At 44.7% G+C, this 19,467-nt stretch overlaps 1 protein-coding gene across 5 annotated transcripts in view; it reads left to right on the forward strand.

Moving 5' to 3' along the window:
* FLNB (filamin B) overlaps positions 1–19,467 on the forward strand; it is an 88,931-nt gene that overhangs the window by 59,935 nt on the left and 9,529 nt on the right. For 3 of the 5 annotated variants that reach the window (XM_030957070.1, XM_030957073.1, XM_030957071.1), the window contains exons 23-43: positions 581–843; positions 1,473–2,070; positions 2,293–2,466; positions 2,838–3,000; positions 3,387–3,547; positions 4,220–4,387; positions 5,877–6,000; positions 6,260–6,416; positions 7,997–8,186; positions 9,994–10,241; positions 11,998–12,072; positions 12,779–12,881; positions 13,771–13,911; positions 15,419–15,547; positions 16,031–16,204; positions 16,358–16,516; positions 16,892–17,095; positions 17,651–17,803; positions 18,105–18,227; positions 18,775–19,041; positions 19,275–19,412. In XM_030957070.1, coding sequence (XP_030812930.1) covers positions 581–843; positions 1,473–2,070; positions 2,293–2,466; positions 2,838–3,000; positions 3,387–3,547; positions 4,220–4,387; positions 5,877–6,000; positions 6,260–6,416; positions 7,997–8,186; positions 9,994–10,241; positions 11,998–12,072; positions 12,779–12,881; positions 13,771–13,911; positions 15,419–15,547; positions 16,031–16,204; positions 16,358–16,516; positions 16,892–17,095; positions 17,651–17,803; positions 18,105–18,227; positions 18,775–19,041; positions 19,275–19,412 — 3,912 coding nt within the window. Of the gene's footprint in view, positions 1–580; positions 844–1,472; positions 2,071–2,292; positions 2,467–2,837; positions 3,001–3,386; positions 3,548–4,219; positions 4,388–4,990; positions 5,081–5,876; positions 6,001–6,259; positions 6,417–7,996; positions 8,187–9,993; positions 10,242–11,997; positions 12,073–12,778; positions 12,882–13,770; positions 13,912–15,418; positions 15,548–16,030; positions 16,205–16,357; positions 16,517–16,891; positions 17,096–17,650; positions 17,804–18,104; positions 18,228–18,774; positions 19,042–19,274; positions 19,413–19,467 lie in introns of all 5 variants that reach the window. The other 2 variants (XM_030957074.1, XM_030957072.1) reach the window with 2 other exon arrangements.

The following is a 19,467-nucleotide window of genomic DNA, read 5'->3' on the forward strand; positions in this document are numbered from 1 at the left end:
CTTGGGATCAACTCGCTCCAACTTTATAACTTGACCACACTTATTAAAGTAGTCCTCTTGAAGGCCAAATTTCAATTTAGATTTCCTTTTTTTCTTTTCTTTTTTTGCTAAGATTACAAAGTAATGTGGAGAAAACATGTGTTTAGGCTTTGGTCATTTGTGGTGAACAGAGCACTCACTGATGAAATATGTTTCCCTGAGGGCTAGATGGCCATTCAAATGTATCAAACTCTTACAATACACAGTGTCATTGGTAGTCTTTTTGTTTTCCAAAAGTGAAAGAACTTAAGGCTGTGAAATATTGTTGCTTTCCTGAAATGAGCCGCTCTCTGATACTGTCAGACCACACCTTACAGGCTTGTTTTCCCCTGTAGCTTTGTAATGTCAATTAATCAAAGCATTTGGTTTTGGTTGGGTTTTTTTTGTTGTTTGGCTTGGGAGGGTTTTTTGCCTGCAGAGGAATGCAGACTGGTTAGGGCTGTGCCAGTACCTGCTCCCTCAGTGGTGTGTGCATGGGAGATTCCTTGGACTGCTGTCTGATGTTAAGTAAGTAATGTAAGATGGGTTTTGTCTTTTTCAGGAGTGGAAGTAGGGAAGGATCAGGAATTTGTAATTGATACCAAAGGAGCTGGTGGGCAAGGTAAACTGGAGGTTAATATTTCCAGTCCAATGAGGAAAGCTGTGCCATGCCTGGTGGAACCAGTTCTGGGTAAGGAGTGCAGCACTGCAAAATACATCCCACGGGAAGAAGGACTGTATGTGGTGGATGTGAGTTATGATGGCAACCCAATCCCAGGGAGCCCGTACACTGTGGAGGCCACATTACCTCCAGACCCTTCCAAGGTGAGTGAACAGTAAAGGGCTGTAACAGCAACTGATACCTGAAAACTGAATTGTGGGCTACTGCATGAGACTTGGCTTGGTCTTGGCCAAAACATGCCCAGTAACATCCTTGCTCAGAGTGCTCAGTAATTCTTTCTGCAGCCTCTATGACTTGTAGAATTCATTCCCGTTACACTGTATTTGAAAAAAAATGTTGAACTAATCAAAAATATGGCAAATATCCTGCATAATGTAGCAAATTTAGATATCACTTCTAATTTAATAGAAGTCTGTCTGATAAGCATCTCTGATGTATTAAGATGTTATTTTTCTAAGGAAATATATTTCAAGAAAAACATGCTGTCAAATATTTTAACATTTCCACCTTTTATTTCCCATGGAAATACATTTATACATAGCTGTATAAAAACAGCTATGGTGAGATTATAGATATCCTTGCTTAGAAACCTCTTTGGAGGAGAAGTACCAGCTTTACAGTAAAAATGGGCTGAGTGGCAAAGGAGACAGTGCCTTCTGTGTATTTTTAAGAGCCTGTTAATCGAGTCCCACATACAAGCAAGTCTAACTAGGAAGTCTTCTGGCAAAAACATGGAAAAGGCCGTTTAGCTCAACTGCATATTCTCTTTTAGGTGAAAGCTCATGGTCCAGGTCTTCGAGGGGGCCTTGTTGGAAAACCAGCCCAATTCACAATAGATACCAAAGGGGCAGGAACTGGAGGCTTGGGTTTGACAGTGGAAGGCCCATGTGAAGCTAAAATTGAATGTTCGGACAACGGCGACGGAACCTGCTCTGTCTCCTACCTGCCCACGAAGCCTGGAGAGTATTTTGTAAACATCCTCTTTGAAGAAGTTCACATTCCTGGTTCTCCCTTTAAGGCAGATATAGAAATGCCGTTTGATGTCTCTAAAGTCATTGCCACAGGCCCAGGTCTGGAACGGGGTAAAGTAGGCGAGGCAGGGCTGCTGAATGTTGACTGCACGGAAGCAGGGCCTGGGGACCTGAGGGTGGACATGGTGTCAGATACTGGCTCCAAAGCCGAGGTGCAGATCGATGATAACAAAGATGGGACCTATGTCGTTACCTACGTGCCACTCTCAGCTGGCATGTACACAATCAAGATGAGATACGGAGGAGAGCAAGTGCCTAAATTCCCAGCCCGGGTCAAAGTGGAGCCAGCTGTGGACACAAGCAGAGTTAAAGTGTTTGGGCCAGGAGTCGAAGGAAAAGGTGAGACTAACTGTTGTTATGGGAATTTGTAGGACTTGCAGTCCTTTCCATGTATTCTAAACGTTGAAAGTTGTAAAAGCCGTGTGTGTTTCCATGGTGATCCTTGGACAGACAGGAGTCTCATGTTCCCAAACAAGCTGTTTATCGTGCTGCTTCACCAAATGTTTTGTTGTTGGAATATATTGCACTTCTTGAAGTGACTCTTCAAAACATTTCCTGTAGATGTCTTCCGAGAAGCTACAACCGAGTTCACTGTGGATGCTCGACCTCTAACGAAGGCTGGTGGTGAGCACATCAGGACACAGATCACGAGCCCCTCTGGCTCCCCCACAGACTGTCTCATCCAAGACAATGCAGATGGAACATATTCAGTGGAGTACACGCCATTTGAAAAGGGTAACCTTGGGGCTTGTTTTCTTTTACTTGAAAGGGGAAAACCAAGAGCAAGCAGCTCTTCTACCACTTTCATTTGGCAAAGCCCTGAGGTTTGCCAGTAACTTGTTGGCATCTTTGCAAGAGGTCTGCCAGCAGAGGAGCTAATTCTGCAGGAAGTAGCTCTATTTTAACTTGAAGAACTGGCTTTTATGGTAACTTGTCTTTAGAAGAACAGTTTGTAGATGGAATCTCAGTTACAAAACACTTGTAAAGTCTTGTGAAATGCAAGAAGAAACTCTTATCCATGTACTGACATTTAAGTCTGTACCATCTTGTAGAGTTAAGTCATGAGCATTTTTAGGGAATTCAGGAGATGTTTGCCTTTTTTACAGGTCCACACACAGTCAGCGTGACCTATGATGGTGTGCCTGTGCCAAATAGTCCCTTCAGAGTGAATGTCACAGAGGGCTGCCATCCATCACGTGTGAAGGCACAAGGACCTGGACTTACAGAAGCTTTCACAAATCAGCCCAATGCCTTTTCAGTTGTCACCAGGTGATGGGGCCTGTTTGATCTTGAGGGAATATCTGAGGGGGGGAGGAGTGTAGTAGTGTGTGCAATGCAGGATGCTAAACTCAGTACAAATATTTATAGAAAGGCCAAGCCATGTCCAGCTGATGACTGAGTGTGCTACCTCATCATCTGCTCTGCTCTGCAAACATTTGACATTAGGGATTGATAGTTACTGAGAAGAAAATTCTAGGAAAATTTGAGTGAGGCGATGCTGAACAGCTTTGCATGGCAGCACATGCTGAAGGCTGAACATTGGAAGTCAGGATACCACGTTTCCAAAAAGGATGAAAATGCAGCCAGAGCATGTGAAGGCTACAAAGCTGCTTTAGAAGCAGGTGATTCTAACAATGTGTGTTTCTGCTTTGCAGAGGAGCAGGAATTGGTGGCCTTGGAATAACTGTTGAAGGACCTTCAGAATCTAAAATTAGCTGTAAAGATAATAAAGATGGGAGCTGCAGTGCCGAGTATATTCCTTATGTTCCAGGAGATTATGATGTTAACATCACGTATGGGGGAGAGCATATTCCTGGTAAGAGCTCTTGCTCAGTGGCTTTCAGAAGAGGGATGAAGTCAAACTATGGACTCAGAATTCTCAGTTGGCTGCATCTCTCTTGTGCTGTGGGATGATTTGGCTTTCTGCTTTTCCTCAGAATTCAGGCAGAAAACGCAGTGGCACTTACTCAGATAGGTACAGATGAGTGGAACAGGAAAAGGGACACTGACCCTTGACAAATAACTTATTACATACAAGGGGTGTGTAATACTTCATGTTATAGAAAATAGCCCTTTGGTATGTGGATGCATTAAGGATCCTTTTCTGCAGTAAGAGGGGATGTTTCCTGTTGTTCCCATTCTCTTTGTTGACATACTGAACACAGTAAGATATAAGGAAATATATTGCTTCCATAATGCTTCATTTGCACTTCTGGTTTCTTTCATGTTTATTTTTTTTCCTGAGGTGTGAGAAGTAGATAGGTCACAGATGGTTGACACCAATTCTGTGCAACTGTAGAAGCACTATCATTACACTTCTGGCTTTTGCAGGAGCAGAGGGATAGTGTGGAGGCTGTGGGGTTGTAATTCCTGCAGGCAGCAGAGGAATAGTAATAAAAAACCCTAAGGAAAGGTAGAGAAAAAAGACCTTTTGTTCTCTGTAACGGTTAACCTTGTAGTGTTTAACACTTACCATGTCAACTTCCAGGCAGTCCTTTCAAGGTTCCTGTGAAGGATGTTGTGGATCCCAGCAAGGTGAAGATAGCAGGACCCGGTCTGGGTACAGCTGTTCGAGCCAAAATCCCCCAGTCCTTCACTGTGGACACCAGCAAGGCAGGAATAGCACCTCTTGAAGTGGTGGTGACAGGACCCAGAGGTAAGAGCCAAAGTATTCCATCTGGCTGTGCCCATATCTCTGTTTGGGCAGGTAACATGTTCTGGCCCAGCCTGCAAAGGTGGTGATGCCACTTGAATGAGCATTTCCCTCTGCTCCTGTTCATCTGTCATGTGTCCCTTGGCAGCTGACCCACATCATGCTGTGACAGAGAGCTGTGTCCTAGGTAGTGCTGCTTTGGGCAGAGTCTTTGATGGCTTTAGCCTAGTCTTCAGGGCTGGGAGAAATGATGTGACTAACCATCGCTGGTGAACAATTGTGTGTTAAGTTTTAGATATCAAAAAGTAAATCCAAAATCTAACATGTGTACAGTGACTTGGGAAACCTGAGTCGGTGGATTGCAGGACTCTCTGAATAATGATGGAATTGCTCAGTGGTCCTCAGAGAACAGCAAGGCCCTTGGAGTGATAGCATTAATGGTGTTTACATTAACCTAGAAAGCCATGTCTCAGTGGCAGAGTATCTTGTCAGTGAGCACCTGCTGGCTGCAAGTCTCACCTTGCTGGGAGGTGAGAGCTGCCCCCCCCACTGGAGTGTCAGTCTTGCTGTGCAGGTGCCCTGCAGGTAACACTTGTTTAATTCTAGCGGATGAGACGGATTCCCAGGGATGGCGCTCCCCATTGAAAGCAATTTCGGATTTCTTTAAAGGTGGTCCAAAGGGTGACACTGAGACAGGTTTGAACTCTCACTAACTACTGGCAGTTTTGGTTCTTGGAAATCCGGTTGGCAACAGCAAGAATCATCTGCAGGAGGGAGCGGGAACCAACGGTGTTGCTTTTAGTCTGTGCATGGCAGCTATATACATTTCTTTTGTGCTTGCTTTACCACTAATCCTTTCTGTGTTTTAAAGCCAGCTTGTAATTGTAGACTGCTTTGTGTGTTGATCTAAACTGATATGTCATATAATCTTTGTAGATTTAGCTTAATGCAAATTGAAATAATTGATCCTGCTTTCTTAGGTCTTTGGCAGCTTGCAGGGTGTTCTTGCCTAGGCAGCAAGCCTGCCTTTCTAAACACCTGATTGTGAAAGACAGCTGGTGAATGCTGTACACCAACTGGCTTTAGATCTCAATTCTGTGCAATGAATCCCAATAATACGAAGTAATCTTGTAAATGACAGTACAGACAATTATAAGCATTACCCATTTTCTGTCTTGAAAGATCTTCAATACCCCTTTAGCAATTGCTCTTGACCTAGACTGTACCAAAAGGCAGATCTTTCTCCAATATTTTCATGCTAGCTTTTGTTTACAGCAAGAACATGGGAGCCCAGACAGCAGTGGATAAAAAAAATCTCAAGTCAATGGTTTTGAATATAAAATAAGGGAAGCTGATCATTGATCCATGCCTGTTGCTTTCATCAAAAAAGAAAATTGAAATTTGTTATAAATGAGCAGTCCATACTTTAGCTTTGTGCAGCAAATGTCTATTTTAATAGCATAGCTGAGAAAAAAATGTATTGCTTTTTCAGGAGTTGTGGGACCTGTTAATGTGGTAGACAATGGAGATGGCACCCACACGGTGGTGTACACCCCTATGCAGGAGGGACCCTACATGATCACTGTCAAATATGCCGATGAAGAGATTCCTCGAAGGTAAGGTGATAAGAGAAACTTTGGAGAACTGAAGATTTAACAATCCATTGGTGTTCTCCCAGCACATAAGCACCATTTACAGACTGGCTGTGGTCCTTTTTACTTAACCAGTGCAGCTCCTTGCATGACTTTGGGGTTCAGTGGTGTTTTGAGCCCACTGCACCTGCAGCAGACAGTGTAAGAGGGCTGTATAGCATGTGCTGCAGTAACTATCAGCCGCTGACTTGGGAGGAGGGAAAATAATGGGTTTCTCTTTAAGTCCCTTCAAGGTGAAGGTGCTTCCTACGTACGATGCCAGTAAGGTGACAGCGAGTGGTCCAGGGCTCAGTTCCTATGGCATTCTAGCCAGCCTGCCTGTGGAGTTTGCTGTGGATGCTAAGGATGCTGGGCAGGGACTTCTGGCTGTGCAGATCACGGTAAGTAACAAAACCAAGCAAGACAGGAAACATGTTTTCCAGGTGGGCATGAGTCTCTCCTTTCAGAATTGTCCACAGCTTTATCCTAACATACCCAATGTCGTGGAGACTGGGCTGCTGACTGGACACTAAGCTCTGGTACAGGAAAGTCTTGCACTCTGCATTTGTGAAGCTCTTGAGAGTGCTTTTGTGAAACTTCTGTCTTAAAATCATTAGATATGCTCTGTTTGGCTCTTGCCTAACCTTACACTCTGCAAATTCCCAAAATGAGATAAGTAATTTCTTGTAAGATTATGGAAATGCTGGCATTTGAAATGGAGGCAGTCTTCTAGCAGAGTTCAGCAAGGCCATGAGATAACAACCACTCTGAGCATCACGTTATGATAAATTAGATCACACATCTCCCTCAAGGTTGCCAGAAGTCATAAGCTGCTTAAGGAGATACTGCAGGAATGTTTTGGTTTATCTTTGTTACTACTCTTTCCGAAGTGTCTGGTGCCTGGACTCTGTGGCCTCAGTGGAAAGGTGTCTGGTTAGTGGACCATAGAGCACATAGCTGAGCTCTGGCATGCCTAGGTCATGGTATGCCTGGTTCTACTTGCCCTTCTGCATTCTTGCTCCTGTCCTGTCTCAATGCCTGCTCAGGTGCACCAAAGCAGTTGCCATTAATTCTGGTGTGCAAGTGTGCTCTTAAAGGATGCAAAATGCTTATCAGAGCTCCCAGCCTGGCTGGGGCTTTGAAGATCGGTTCCACAAGTCCTGTATGGTAGAATTGCATTAGGTGATCCTTCTGGCAGCATTTGTTTGCTTCTTATTCTGAACTGTTGAACCCCAAATGTTTCACAAGCCTTCCTGAAAGAAGTAAGCTCTTTCGTGCTGTACCTAAAATCTCAAGTCCTTTGCAGCTTATACTGTACCCCAGGCAGCATTAAGTCATAAAATACAAAATTGAGTCAACATGTGATTCCCTATAAGCAGACTTGGAAAACTTTCTAAAATGCTTTGTGCTTTGCAGCTGATGAGAAATGGTAGTTGAAGGGGCTGCATAGACCTGCTTTTAGCTGTAGACTTTGCAGTGTGCCAGCAGCTGAATGCCTCATGCAGGAGGATTGACAGCAGACTCCAGTAATGCTTCTCCCTGCCCTCAGACCTTTCAGGGAGCAGCTGCCCAAGGCTACCCTGTGCTTACTCAGGACAGAGCTACACAGTGTGACTGCTCATTTGTGCCTCAGGGAACAGGGAAATGTTCTTAATTTCCAACAGCAGTATGACAGTGAAGTGTGAACTTCTTACAATTAATATAAAGTTCATTAAAATGGCTTGCTGGTCTTAGAAACATTCTCATATCAACCAAAGAGTAGTTAATGATAGTACCGATTATTTTATAGTGGTCTGATATCTTTCTGCTCCTAATACTTGGTTCTTGTTACAAAGTCTTTGAGCAAAACATCTTTGAACTTCAAAAAGCTGCAGTTCTGTGTCTGTTTGAGACCACCTAGGTGTGGTTGTGAACAGATTTGATGTCCAGCTAAAGAAATTCAAAACCTTCATAGCGCTTAAATCTGGTTTGCATTCCTCAGGACCAAGAGGGCAAACCCAAGAGAGTGGACATTCATGACAACAAGGATGGCACTTACACAGTCACCTATGTCCCTGACAAGACGGGCCGCTACACAATTGGCGTTAAGTATGGGGGAGATGATATCCCGGCCTCTCCCTACAGGATCCGGGCTTCTCCAGCTGGGGATGCCAGCAAATGTTTGGCCACGGGTGAGTGTTAGACTCCTCTCTTTACTGTTGTTTGTTCTGGGTGCAAAGCTGCCCTCTGAGCATGGTGCAGTAGATGTGATGGGTGTAGAAGACATGCTTGAGACTTGTGTAGTCTGGCTGCTCTTACAGAAGGGGTGTTCCTAAAGATAAAGAAGTGTCCACCCTGTGGGTGAGCAGGGATCTCTTGCAGCCTCTAGCAAAATCTGTCAGACTGCCTGGGCTGTTATAAACAGACAGATGCAACTGTCTGATGCTTATTTTGGCATCAATAAATCTAGCTGAGAACTTAAGTGAGGTTGATTTAAAAATAACTCATATGTGTGTGTCCGCTGCATCTTGTCCTTGCACAGTGAGCATTCCAAGAAGCTTTTCATTGCAAGCTACACCAGAATTAATTCTGAGGATGTAAATAGCTGGTCATGTGCAAAGCCTGTTCAGGCTAGGTGTTACTAGTGGGGGTTTCTGCTGCTTTTCTGTGTGGTCAAGATTGGCCTGGGTCTGAACAGGATTTTGGGAAGAGACCCTAAAGACAAGATATTACTATGACTCAAGAAATCATTACCTTGGTGTAGGGCTCTCCAGATTTTTTTTGCTGTAGGAGCACACAGGGTGTTCATCACGTGGCTTTGGACTGGTCACTCTGGCATGCTGCCACCTCCCAGGAGGCTGTGGCAGGGAGCAGAAGTGGCAGGAACTAGTTACAAGAATACCACTGAACATTAAGTCCTTTGATTGTAGAATAAATAAATAAAATAGGCAAGGCCAAATTGAACGGGGAAATATAATCTGTTGTAGACCTGTGAGAGTGTGTGGGCATTGTGCTGGACCTGGGCATTGTGCAATTAGAGTGCACCTGAAGCCTGTCCATGAGCTGGCTGCTATCAAGTTGTTTTAAACAGAAATACATTCCTGACACAATGGAAGAAAAAAAGAGATATAATCAAAAAACTAAGAGATATCATCAAAATTTGTTTAAAAGATGCCTTAATGGGTAAATCTGATACTCTTCAAAGTAACTCAAGTCACTAACTATTGAAAGTAACTAAGATGGAGATTACTGCCAGATGCCAGCTAAAATTTCCCATTTCCAAGAAGTGCTTCTGATTCAGTGCTGTAAAGCTGAAATGCAATCACTGTAGGAGTAAGTGCTGGAATACTGCCAGTGTATTAAACCAGCAGGTTTGTTGCCAGTTGAAAATGAGCCATTTACCTGGTAACAAGTGAGGATCAGAAGCAGGAGTACTCAATATGTACTACCGCAAATAAGACATAATAGTTCTCATTTAAACACAGTGTTCTTCAAGCTAGATCTGATTGCTTCAATTTTGGCATTGTTGCATGCTGTTCTTTTTTTGGGATGTGTGGCAGAACAGTGGAAAATCGTGTGTGGAGAAAGTGTGGCCATGGCTGCTACTGTGCCCTTTTATAGCTGTTTACACTGGGAGGTTTATGTTAAAGCAGTGCAGCCGAGTTGCTGGCAGAAGAAAGTGCCTTTGGCTCTGCATAAAGGAATAGGATGATAAGAGTATGGGTTAAGGCATTGCTTTCTTCAAACTTAGCTTTTTTCCTCTCTCTTCCCATCTGGCCTCTCTGTTTGCAGAGGAGAAGGAGAACTGGTAGCCAGCTCTAGCATACCACTCTGCTGACCAGTTTTACAAATGTCCCTTGTTGTACATCTGCTCCCAAAACCACATCTGTGGCTCCCTGGGACCAGTGCCTTGGTACCATGTTCCCCAGGCACCTCACAGGCAGTCTGCCTGGGAAAACTGTCCTGTGAACACTTTCTGTAACTAAAATTGCCTTGTAGGTCCTGGAATTGCACCCACTGTGAAGACTGGTGAGGAGGTTGGTTTTGTGGTAGACGCCAAATCAGCAGGGAAGGGAAAAGTGACGTGTACCGTCCTCACGCCAGATGGGACAGAAGCTGAAGCAGATGTTGTTGAAAATGAGGACGGGACTTACGATATCTTCTACACTGCTGCCAAACCAGGGACCTATGTGATTTATGTCCGCTTTGGTGGGGTGGACATTCCCAACAGTCCTTTCACTGTCATGGTAAGCCAGTTCTGCTAAGCCAGTTCTGCTCCAGAAGTACCTCCCACTCAGATCCCTGCTGCCGTGTTTTATTTAGCAATAGGTTAACTTTGTGTGTAAATGTTCAGATATTTATTAGGCTAGCAGGAACTAATGAATCCTTGTTCCTTGCAGAGCTTATTTTGGGCAGGCAATATGGCTAAGTGAAATGGGATAGAAACCATCAGAGGATGAAGACTTGGCTTTTTGGAAGAAATTTGTTTTTCATTTCCTGACCATGTAGTTCTTTTCCTAAATGATGTAAGGGTGGTTGTAATCAGCTTCTACAACTAATTATGTTGGCCATTGTCAGATACAGTGCTCTGCCTTCTCTGTCTCTCACTTTTTATTAAGATGATCCCAAAATAAGGAACGGTCTGCTGACAGATCCCATGGAAGCAGACTGTTAGCTCACATTTAAAAATTACTTGTAAGTGCTAGTCAAACTGTTATAACCAAATTTTCCCTCCTTCTAATTATCTGCCTTCCTATGTGCAGCACTCCACATTTAGCAAACAATACCCCAGTCCCCTGAGAAGCAGACCAGGTGCCTCTCAGGGCTCACGGAAGCCCTTCTTGTGAAGAACATCTCTCTGTGTTGGCAAAACAATTCTCAGTCTTGTAATCTCAGCCCAGGCAGCCTCTGGTACATCTTGGTCCCTGTAATCACAGGACTGTGCTGAGTCCAGATGGGGCTCGTGGGCAAGTCTCTGGGGCCAGCAACTCTGGCTCTTCCTACCTGTCATCCTGGCAGATTGCTATGGGTGGCTGAAGATTTCCTTGAGAGAAACGACTCCCTTGGTCACTGCTCAAGGTTCACCACAGGAAATGCCTCTCGAGGTCAGGGAGCCCAATCCTGGCCAGCCAAAATTCCCACTTCCTGGCTGACTGATACATTATGTGTTTGACTTGGGTGTCTCAGCTGGGGACAGAGAACACTGAAACAGCAGCATTTCTGTTTTGCATTGGTTTTCTCAGTGGAGTCTATCCATGCAGAAGTTTGCAGTGGGTTATTTCATTAGGGTGGTTTGCAGTGGTGTAAATGGGCAGGAGGGGCTGGGATGGCTGAGCCTGGGGGAGCTGCCTGCATGGCTGTCAGTCCCAGCCACTCATGTTGGGTTAATGGGAGAGATGGGAATTTGCAAGTCGTGCTCTTGGCACACTTGGTGAGGAGAGCGTCTGCGCCAGAGGAAAACACGTTTGGTGCCTTGACGACGCAGTCTCAGCTATGAATCAGAGCAAAGGCTTTGCTGCTATGGCTGGATGTGGGCTGGGTCATTCACCCAAGTGCATGAACCAGAGCAGCCTTCCCACAGCAGCCTGCTCCCCTGCCTTCCAGCTGGCGTGTCATGCTGCACAGCACTCAGGGACTCCCATCTTGGGTTTAAACCTTTCCCTTCCCTCACTGCATCAGTCCCATAAGCAACTCTGATACTCAGTTCCACCAGTGGTCAGGCAGAGCTTTCCACTTTCCTCCCAAGCATACAACAATGGCATGTACTGGCTTTGTCCCTTGCTGTGCCACTGGTGGCTTCCTCCAGTGCCTGTGGAAGGGCAGTTTCCCAGCTTCCCTGACTGGATCCGGGTCTTTGCTATGGCAAGAGGACTGGGAGGGCTACACAGTGGGAGGAAGGCGTTGAACTGGAAGGAGCAGTGTGTTCTGAGCTGTGGAAGGTGGGAATGCCTCCATGCCAGAATAACATCTAATAACAACTAACCTGCCTCTACCCCTGCCCAGGCTGTAGATGCAGATGATGTCGCCGCACAGTCGCAGGAGCCAGTGGGCGCTTCCCCGCCCGGATTCCGCCCTTGGGTACACAATTTTTACATTTTTCAGCTCCCCATCTGTGTTCCATTTCAGATGACAGCCTGCTTCTTGGGACTGCTTGATTGCTCTGGTCATTGTGTTCATTCTTTCTGTTTCATCAATTGTTTCAATTGTTCTTGGGATCCAGACCTTGTTTTTTCTTTGCTGCTTGAAGGGAGTCTCCAAATAAACTCATGTAAACATGAAGAGGATCATTGCACCCACAGCTTCCACTTCTGAAATGTCTGCTGTTGGCAAAAGCACCCTGAGTGCACTGCTTTGTTTTCCCAGTAAAATCACAGTGTCTTGAGTTCAGAGTCGCATTGTGAAACTTGTTTCTTTTGTCTATTTTGTGTTGCAATCATTCTGCCCCATTTAAAAATCACTTTCTCTTCCAGGCCTTAAGCAACTAAATCCTTTCAGATGGAGCCACTTTGGGTCTTGTGTGCATTGTCTTCCATCACTTTGTGTTCCATTTTTATCTCTTCCTTTTTTTCCAGCATGTCTTCCATCCGTGCCGTGTTTGATTTGCTCTGCTCTGCGGTGTGGTGTTGTAAAGGAGAGCTTGGCCGGACACTGCTCTGGTGGAGCCCAGTCCTTGGCTGGCTGCAATAATCACGCTCTCTTCTGCTTGTGCTTGCAGTGGAGTTGCTCAGTGCTCATTTGGCTCTACCAGCCCTTTTGAAATGACCCATCTTTTTGCTTGCTTTAGGTTACAGAAGAAGCTTATGTCCCTGTTGGAGACATGAACGGCATGGGGTTCAGGCCCTTTGATATGGTTATCCCATTTGCTGTAAGGAAAGGAGAAATAACAGGTACCTGGAGTGCCTCTCAGGGAGATTCATGCTTTTTGTTAGTGTGTTTATCCATTTGCAGCTAACTGACTGGGTGGTCTAGACCACAATGTGTGTGGGAGGTTCATATCCTGCCAGCAATATAGCTGTTTAATTTCACATTGAGTGGCACCCGCTGAGGATGAGTAGGATATGCCCCTTCAATGGTTTGAGTTAAGTGAGGGGATTCTTGGTGTGTTGCTGTGGCCTTAGTGCTAGGCTGTGAGCTACTGCAGTACAGGGCCTATTGATGCTTTTTCCCTTCTGGAGCAGCTACATGCATCCTTGATAAGCTCCATTATTTCTTTTCTGCAGATGCTATAAAGCAGTTAATTCTGCATTCCTGTTACACGTACCTTCTCCAAAGCAGGTGACCCTTCTTCTACAGGTCTGGCAGCTGAGAGCATTGCTCCAGTAGCACCCTGGTTGCACTAAGCTCCCGCCCACAAGGCCTGTGTCCCCTCTGCCCTCTAGCTCAGCAATCCCAACCTAAGCCCTGGCCTGTCCCAGCTTGAAGGAACAGTCAAACTTTCCTTTTCAAAAGTGCAGCAGAAGAGGGAGTGACGAGGTAGATCAGTGCTTTGTATGCAGCTTGCTGTGAAAAGCTCCGTGGCTGCAGCAAACAGCCCTGCCTGTAGAGTTTGTAAGGTCACAGGACTGTTTGCCAGATGTCTACCACTGCCTTGTATTCATGTAGCTTAAGTAGAAAACGTGTCTGGTTAGTGTTCCCATTAGTCTCCTATTTGTGCCTGTGGGTAAGGAATTTAACAATTTAAAATGCTTGTTTAAAATGGCTAGACAATTCTCTGTGGGTGGGAGAGGGGAAGCAGGCAGCTTCTCCCTCTGTGACTCCCATGGTGGCCTTTTGTAGGTGAAGTACACATGCCCTCTGGAAAGATGGATACACCAGATATCATGGATAATAAAGATGGCACAGTAACAGTGAAATATGCTCCTACTGAGGTTGGGCTGCATGAAATGCACATAAAATACATGGGAAATCACATCCCAGGTAAGTCTGACAAAGCAGGCAATGCAAATCTTAGTACAGAGTCCTGCTGATGCATCTGGTTCTTGGTGAGGTTCTGTAGCTAAGTCATGCATGCTGTGGAAAGATCTGCCCATGATATTTTATCATTCAGCTGCCCTTTCTCTACAGGCAGTCCAGAAAGAACTAAAGCAAAGGAGTAAGTGCCAGCACATATGAGCTTCCATTGTGGTTTAATAGTACCAGCCAGGCTTAAAATGGATTTTGGTTTTGGGGAAACTAGCTTTTGTGGCATTTTATTATGAAGAAGAAACATACAATTTTCTAACTACTAGTTTTTCAGGTTGAAATTTACTGCCATGGTGCTCAACAAAACTACTGGTTACGGTGTGTGTTTATCCTTAAAACTGCATTGGCAAAAAATCTCAAAACTGTGGGGAGAACTGATTGGTTGAAATACTATAGTTACTATTTCCATCTGATTGCAATAAAATAAAACACACATGCATATTATGCTGTAATCTTTCTTTCTTCCTGGCTGCTTCTTAACAAACAGAAACCACTGCATTTCATTCCATTGCTCTTTTGTCCTTGCTCCCCCAGCTCCCCAGTGGAAGCACTGCCTGGCCTGGAGGCTGTGGCTGCCCTGTGGTTCTCCAGGCATGCTGGCTTTGGGGGGCTGGGCAGAAAGGGATGTGTAGATATGAGACAAAATACCTTCAGTACTGCCTGAGAGGGACTGCTGGTTCTGTTTGTACAGAAACACAGCATAACTTAGGCTGAAGTGGGGAGCTCAGTGATGTGTGGAGCTGCTTCAGTCTCTTCAGCACTTCATGGATATAGCACCCCCATAGGTGCTGACCTCTCTGCTGTGTTGGTTCACTAATGCCATTACCCTGTGCTGGGATAGAGAGATGATGTGCCACAATGTTTCTTTCTTGAAGGTTGTCATGCATCAAACTTTTTACTGTCTCAGCTGCAAAATCTAACTTTGGACTGAAGAGCTATCTGTGCCTTTTTTGAAACCATTATTGATTGTTAGTGACTGTGCTTTTTGTTCTTGTGCACCAGCTTAGCTAATCTGAGGCTGGCAAATACATTCTTGGATACCCTTCAAATTTGCTAGTTCAGGTTCATTGAGTCAGACAATGTGCTGTGCTAGTTCCTAATTCTGTGCTACTAAAATTCAGAATCAGTGCCTGAGCTGAAAGCCTGCTTCTGAGTCATGTTCTGATTTAATGTGCTAAAAATAAACTTGCAGTGAACAAGACCCTTTACAACATCAGTTAAGCTTATCTCTGGTAACTAGAGTAACACTTACTCTTCCATGACTGAATGTAGCACAAATTGTGGAAAAGTGTCTTTTGAGGATGGAAATGGAGGTTTATTTGGTTTTTAAGTGCATTACAGTCACAGTAAGGTTTTTCAGATACCATGTAATGAGAAGGGCATGCAGGAGCATGGGTATCAGCTCTTGTAGTCCAGACCACTCATCCTTAAAAGTGCTTCTTTTTGGTTTTTTCCCCTTTAGAGAGCCCTCTGCAGTTCTATGTCAATTACCCCAACAGTGGCAGTGTGTCTGCTTATGGACCTGGCCTCATCTATGGGATTGCAAATAAACCAGCAACTTTCACCATTGTCACAGAAGATGCAGGAGAGGGTAAGTCAGTTCTTTAAACCCATCCTACTCTAAACAAGGAACTTCTTGGTAGTGTAATGCACATTGGCTTTGATTTACATTCATCTGTCCAACTATGAATCTCTGTGATGTCACACAAATCACTTATGCAAATATCAGGCTGTAACTTGCAGTAAAAACTGGTTTATTACCCCTTCCTGAGAGCAGTAGTAGATGTACCCTGTGGTACTGGGTGCAAATTGTTTGTTCAGTTAAAAATAAAGTGAAAGCAGCTTAAATCTAGGGGATGATGTCTGGGTGTGGAATTGCTGTTTGGGAAATCTAAAGACTGAATAGAACTGTGGCCTTAGTGGGTTGGTCTGAGCTGGTTTTGCTGCTGTCCTTTGAAAACACACATTTAAGCTCCATTTTCAGTACCAGGCACTGGATATTTCTCTTTGGACCAAATCTTTGGACCTGGTGTTCACAAAGGTTTACAGAAGTGCCACTCTACCTTTTTCCTAGGTGGGCTGGACTTGGCTATTGAAGGACCTTCAAAAGCAGAGATCAGCTGCATTGATAACAAAGATGGGACATGCACAGTCACGTACCTGCCTACTCTACCTGGGAACTACAGCATCCTGGTAAAATACAATGACAAACACATTCCAGGCAGTCCATTCACAGCCAAGATCACAGGTATAAAGTTTAAACTTCTGGAAGCACTTCATATTAAAAATTAACCTCTGATACCATGGGGAACCTGGTTTGTGGCAGGAATTTGAAGTCCTCTGACTTGTTCTGCACTTAACTTTGTAATGTTTTGTGACTCGTTTCTCTTTATGTATTCAGATGATAACAGAAGACGGTCTCAGGTTAAGCTTGGTTCTGCTGCTGACTTCATGTTGGATATCAATGAGACTGATCTCAGTCTCCTAACAGCCAGCATTAAAGCCCCGTCTGGTCGTGATGAGCCTTGTCTTCTGAAGAGGCTGCCCAATAACCACATTGGTAAGATCTGAGAGATTACTGTGATAGTCTTTATTCCAGTTTGCTTTGCTTTGTAAAATGACTGACTTCTCTGGTCCTTCCCAGAAGAGTGTTGTTGAACCAAGTAGTTGATAGTGTTTGCTACAGTTGTCCAAAGACAGAAAAGTATGAAGAGTGGCCTCTTGTCTTTGCTTGCATGTGACGTGCCAGGTTGCAGTTGAAGTGGGTTTTGTCAGCATATATGAATGACCTTGTGGTCTGCTTGAGAGCAACACTTCAACATGAGTAAAGAGACTGCTCTTCCAGTATTTCATTTCTTGGTGTGATTAAGGCATTTAAATCAAGTATAACATGAATAAAAACTGAATAAATTTCTCACATTTCTCTGCTTTGTAGGCATCTCATTCATTCCACGGGAAGTAGGAGAACATCTGGTTAGCATCAAGAAAAATGGGAGCCATGTACCAAACAGCCCTGTGACAATCATGGTGGTCCAGTCTGAGATCGGGGATGCCAGACGGGCAAGAGTTTTTGGACGTGGCTTGGTAGAAGGACGAACCTTTGAAATGTGTGACTTCATTGTAGACACAAGAGATGCTGGTTAGTGCCCTCACAAAGGGACCATGAGATGCTGTGACAAGAGCACTGCCTCCTTCAGCATGCAGCCACCTGGTCACAAGCTGCCAAGCAGCAGCTGCCATTAAGCACAGTCATTGCTGTCAGTTGTTAACCAGAGACAGTGCTATTTTAGAATATGCTTTGTAAGGTCCTGGCCCATGTCTTTGTTACAACCAACAGAGACTGTCACTGAGGTGGTGCTGGCTCTAGTATCATTTGGTATTGCAAGAAGGAAATGAGGAAGATAGTTATTTCCCGGTTAGTTTAATGTGGAGCCTTGGATAACTTTTTAGCTTGGTAGATAACTTTTCAACATTATTTAAAGAAAAAAGGATATAGTCTGAGAATTTTAGGAGCTGAATGCATGCTGTGCCTCTGCCTGATTAGGAGTACAGAAATGCCATTAAGGCATCGTGCAACTCCCATGTGCCCATTGTGATACAAACCTACCAACTAGCACCTGCTATGGCTTTGGAATATTTTGTCAGATTTAGAGAAGAGCTTTGGAAATCTGAGGCTAACTTTTCTAAATTGTAGGTTATGGTGGGATCTCACTGGCAGTTGAAGGGCCCAGCAAGGTAGAGATCCAAACTGAAGATCTAGAAGATGGAACTTGCAAAGTGTCCTATTTTCCAACTGTGCCTGGTGTGTACATTGTGTCCACTAAATTTGCAGATGAACATATTCCAGGTAAGCAGAAGTGTTGGGCAAAATTTTGATTAGTACAACAGAAGTCTTATCTGGCTGCCCAGCGCTCTGGAACTGTGGGTGGGCTGTGTGATCTGGCTTGGACCATAAGTCCCAAAGATTCGAGGAGGTTCTCCCCAGGCAGCAAGCATCCAAAACTGTTCTTGTTACGTGCATGTATTTGACTGTTAGTTGTGCATGAAAGTTCCCCTGTAATCTCCTAAAAGTCAGAGGAAGCTTTCATTTCTGCCCTCAATGGTGTGGTAATAAGCAGAGGAGGAATGACTTGCTGTGATACTTACAGGCAGCCCATTCAGTGTGAAGATAAGTGGTGAAGGAAGAGTTAAGGAGAGCATCACACGAACAAGACGGGCTCCTTCTGTTGCAACAGTAGGAAGCATATGTGATCTGAACCTAAAAATCCCAGGTAAGCAACAACATCCTTATCCCCAGAACCACAACTTGCTCTTGTGTAGCATGGGGTACTTGAGAAAGGGAAAATACAAACTTGAGTTGTGTAAGGACATCCTCATATTAACATAGCTTAGGGAAGAAACACTGGTAATGTGTCTTTTCAAACAGTTAAAAATAAGCATAACCATGATCAACACATGAAAAAATAAATACTGGTGAGGCCTTAATTTAATTTATTCTGTGTACAGCAGGCTGGAGAATGGGCTGCACAGCTCACTTTAGCTCCAGGGTTTTGAGATCATGTTGGCTGTTAAATGTTTGTACTGCTGTCTGGAAACTGTGAATCATGTAGGCCAGGCTTAGCTGGCTGCACTTATCCAGCCACTTCATCTGCCTGTGTAGCACCTGGGAAGCTGCAGCTGGCCAGGTTTTCTGCTCAGAAGCACAGATAGCTGTGTGCCTCTTCTGTTATTTGTACTGGGTAATCACTTGAGCTCAGGTCCTGCTTCCAAAACCTTGCGTCACTTTCTAATCTGCATTTTTTTTAATTCTCTTGCTAGAAATTGATTGTGCTGATATGACAGCTCAGGTAACCAGTCCCTCTGGGAGAAACTTTGATGCTGAAATTGTAGAGTGTGACAAAAACACCTACTGTGTCCGCTTTGTGCCACAAGAAATGGGGGTCCACACTGTGGATGTCAAATACAAAGGGCAGCCAGTGCCAGGCAGCCCCTTCCAGTTCACCGTGGGGCCGCTGGGCGAGGGAGGAGCCCATAAAGTGAGAGCTGGAGGCCCAGGGCTGGAGCGTGGAGAGACAGGTGTTCCAGGTGAGTCCTCTGCTCTCAGTGGGCTCCAGAATCTGCTGGGCGCAGGTCTGCAGTGCAGTGTTTTGGCTAACAGGAGCCTCTGAAACTGCTAAGCACTATCTCCTGGGATGATGGGTTGAGCTACCATTCTTCAAATATGCTCAAGTGGGGAACTTCACAGTCTGTTAGGAGGAAGCTGCAACCCATCAGCAGCAGCAAACTTACCCTGTGTGTGCTCTCATGTGCTTCAACAGCTGAGTTCAGCATATGGACACGGGAAGCTGGAGCTGGAGGACTGTCTATTGCTGTAGAAGGCCCAAGTAAAGCAGAAATCACCTTTGATGACCATAAAGATGGGTCTTGTGGTGCATCATATATAGTTCAAGAGCCAGGTATGTACTGAGACCAAATCACATGGAAACAACACTGATTGTGACTTTCAAAGAA

This window comes from Camarhynchus parvulus, chromosome 12, assembly GCF_901933205.1.
Source record: "Camarhynchus parvulus chromosome 12, STF_HiC, whole genome shotgun sequence".
Lineage (NCBI taxonomy): Eukaryota > Metazoa > Chordata > Aves > Passeriformes > Thraupidae > Camarhynchus > Camarhynchus parvulus.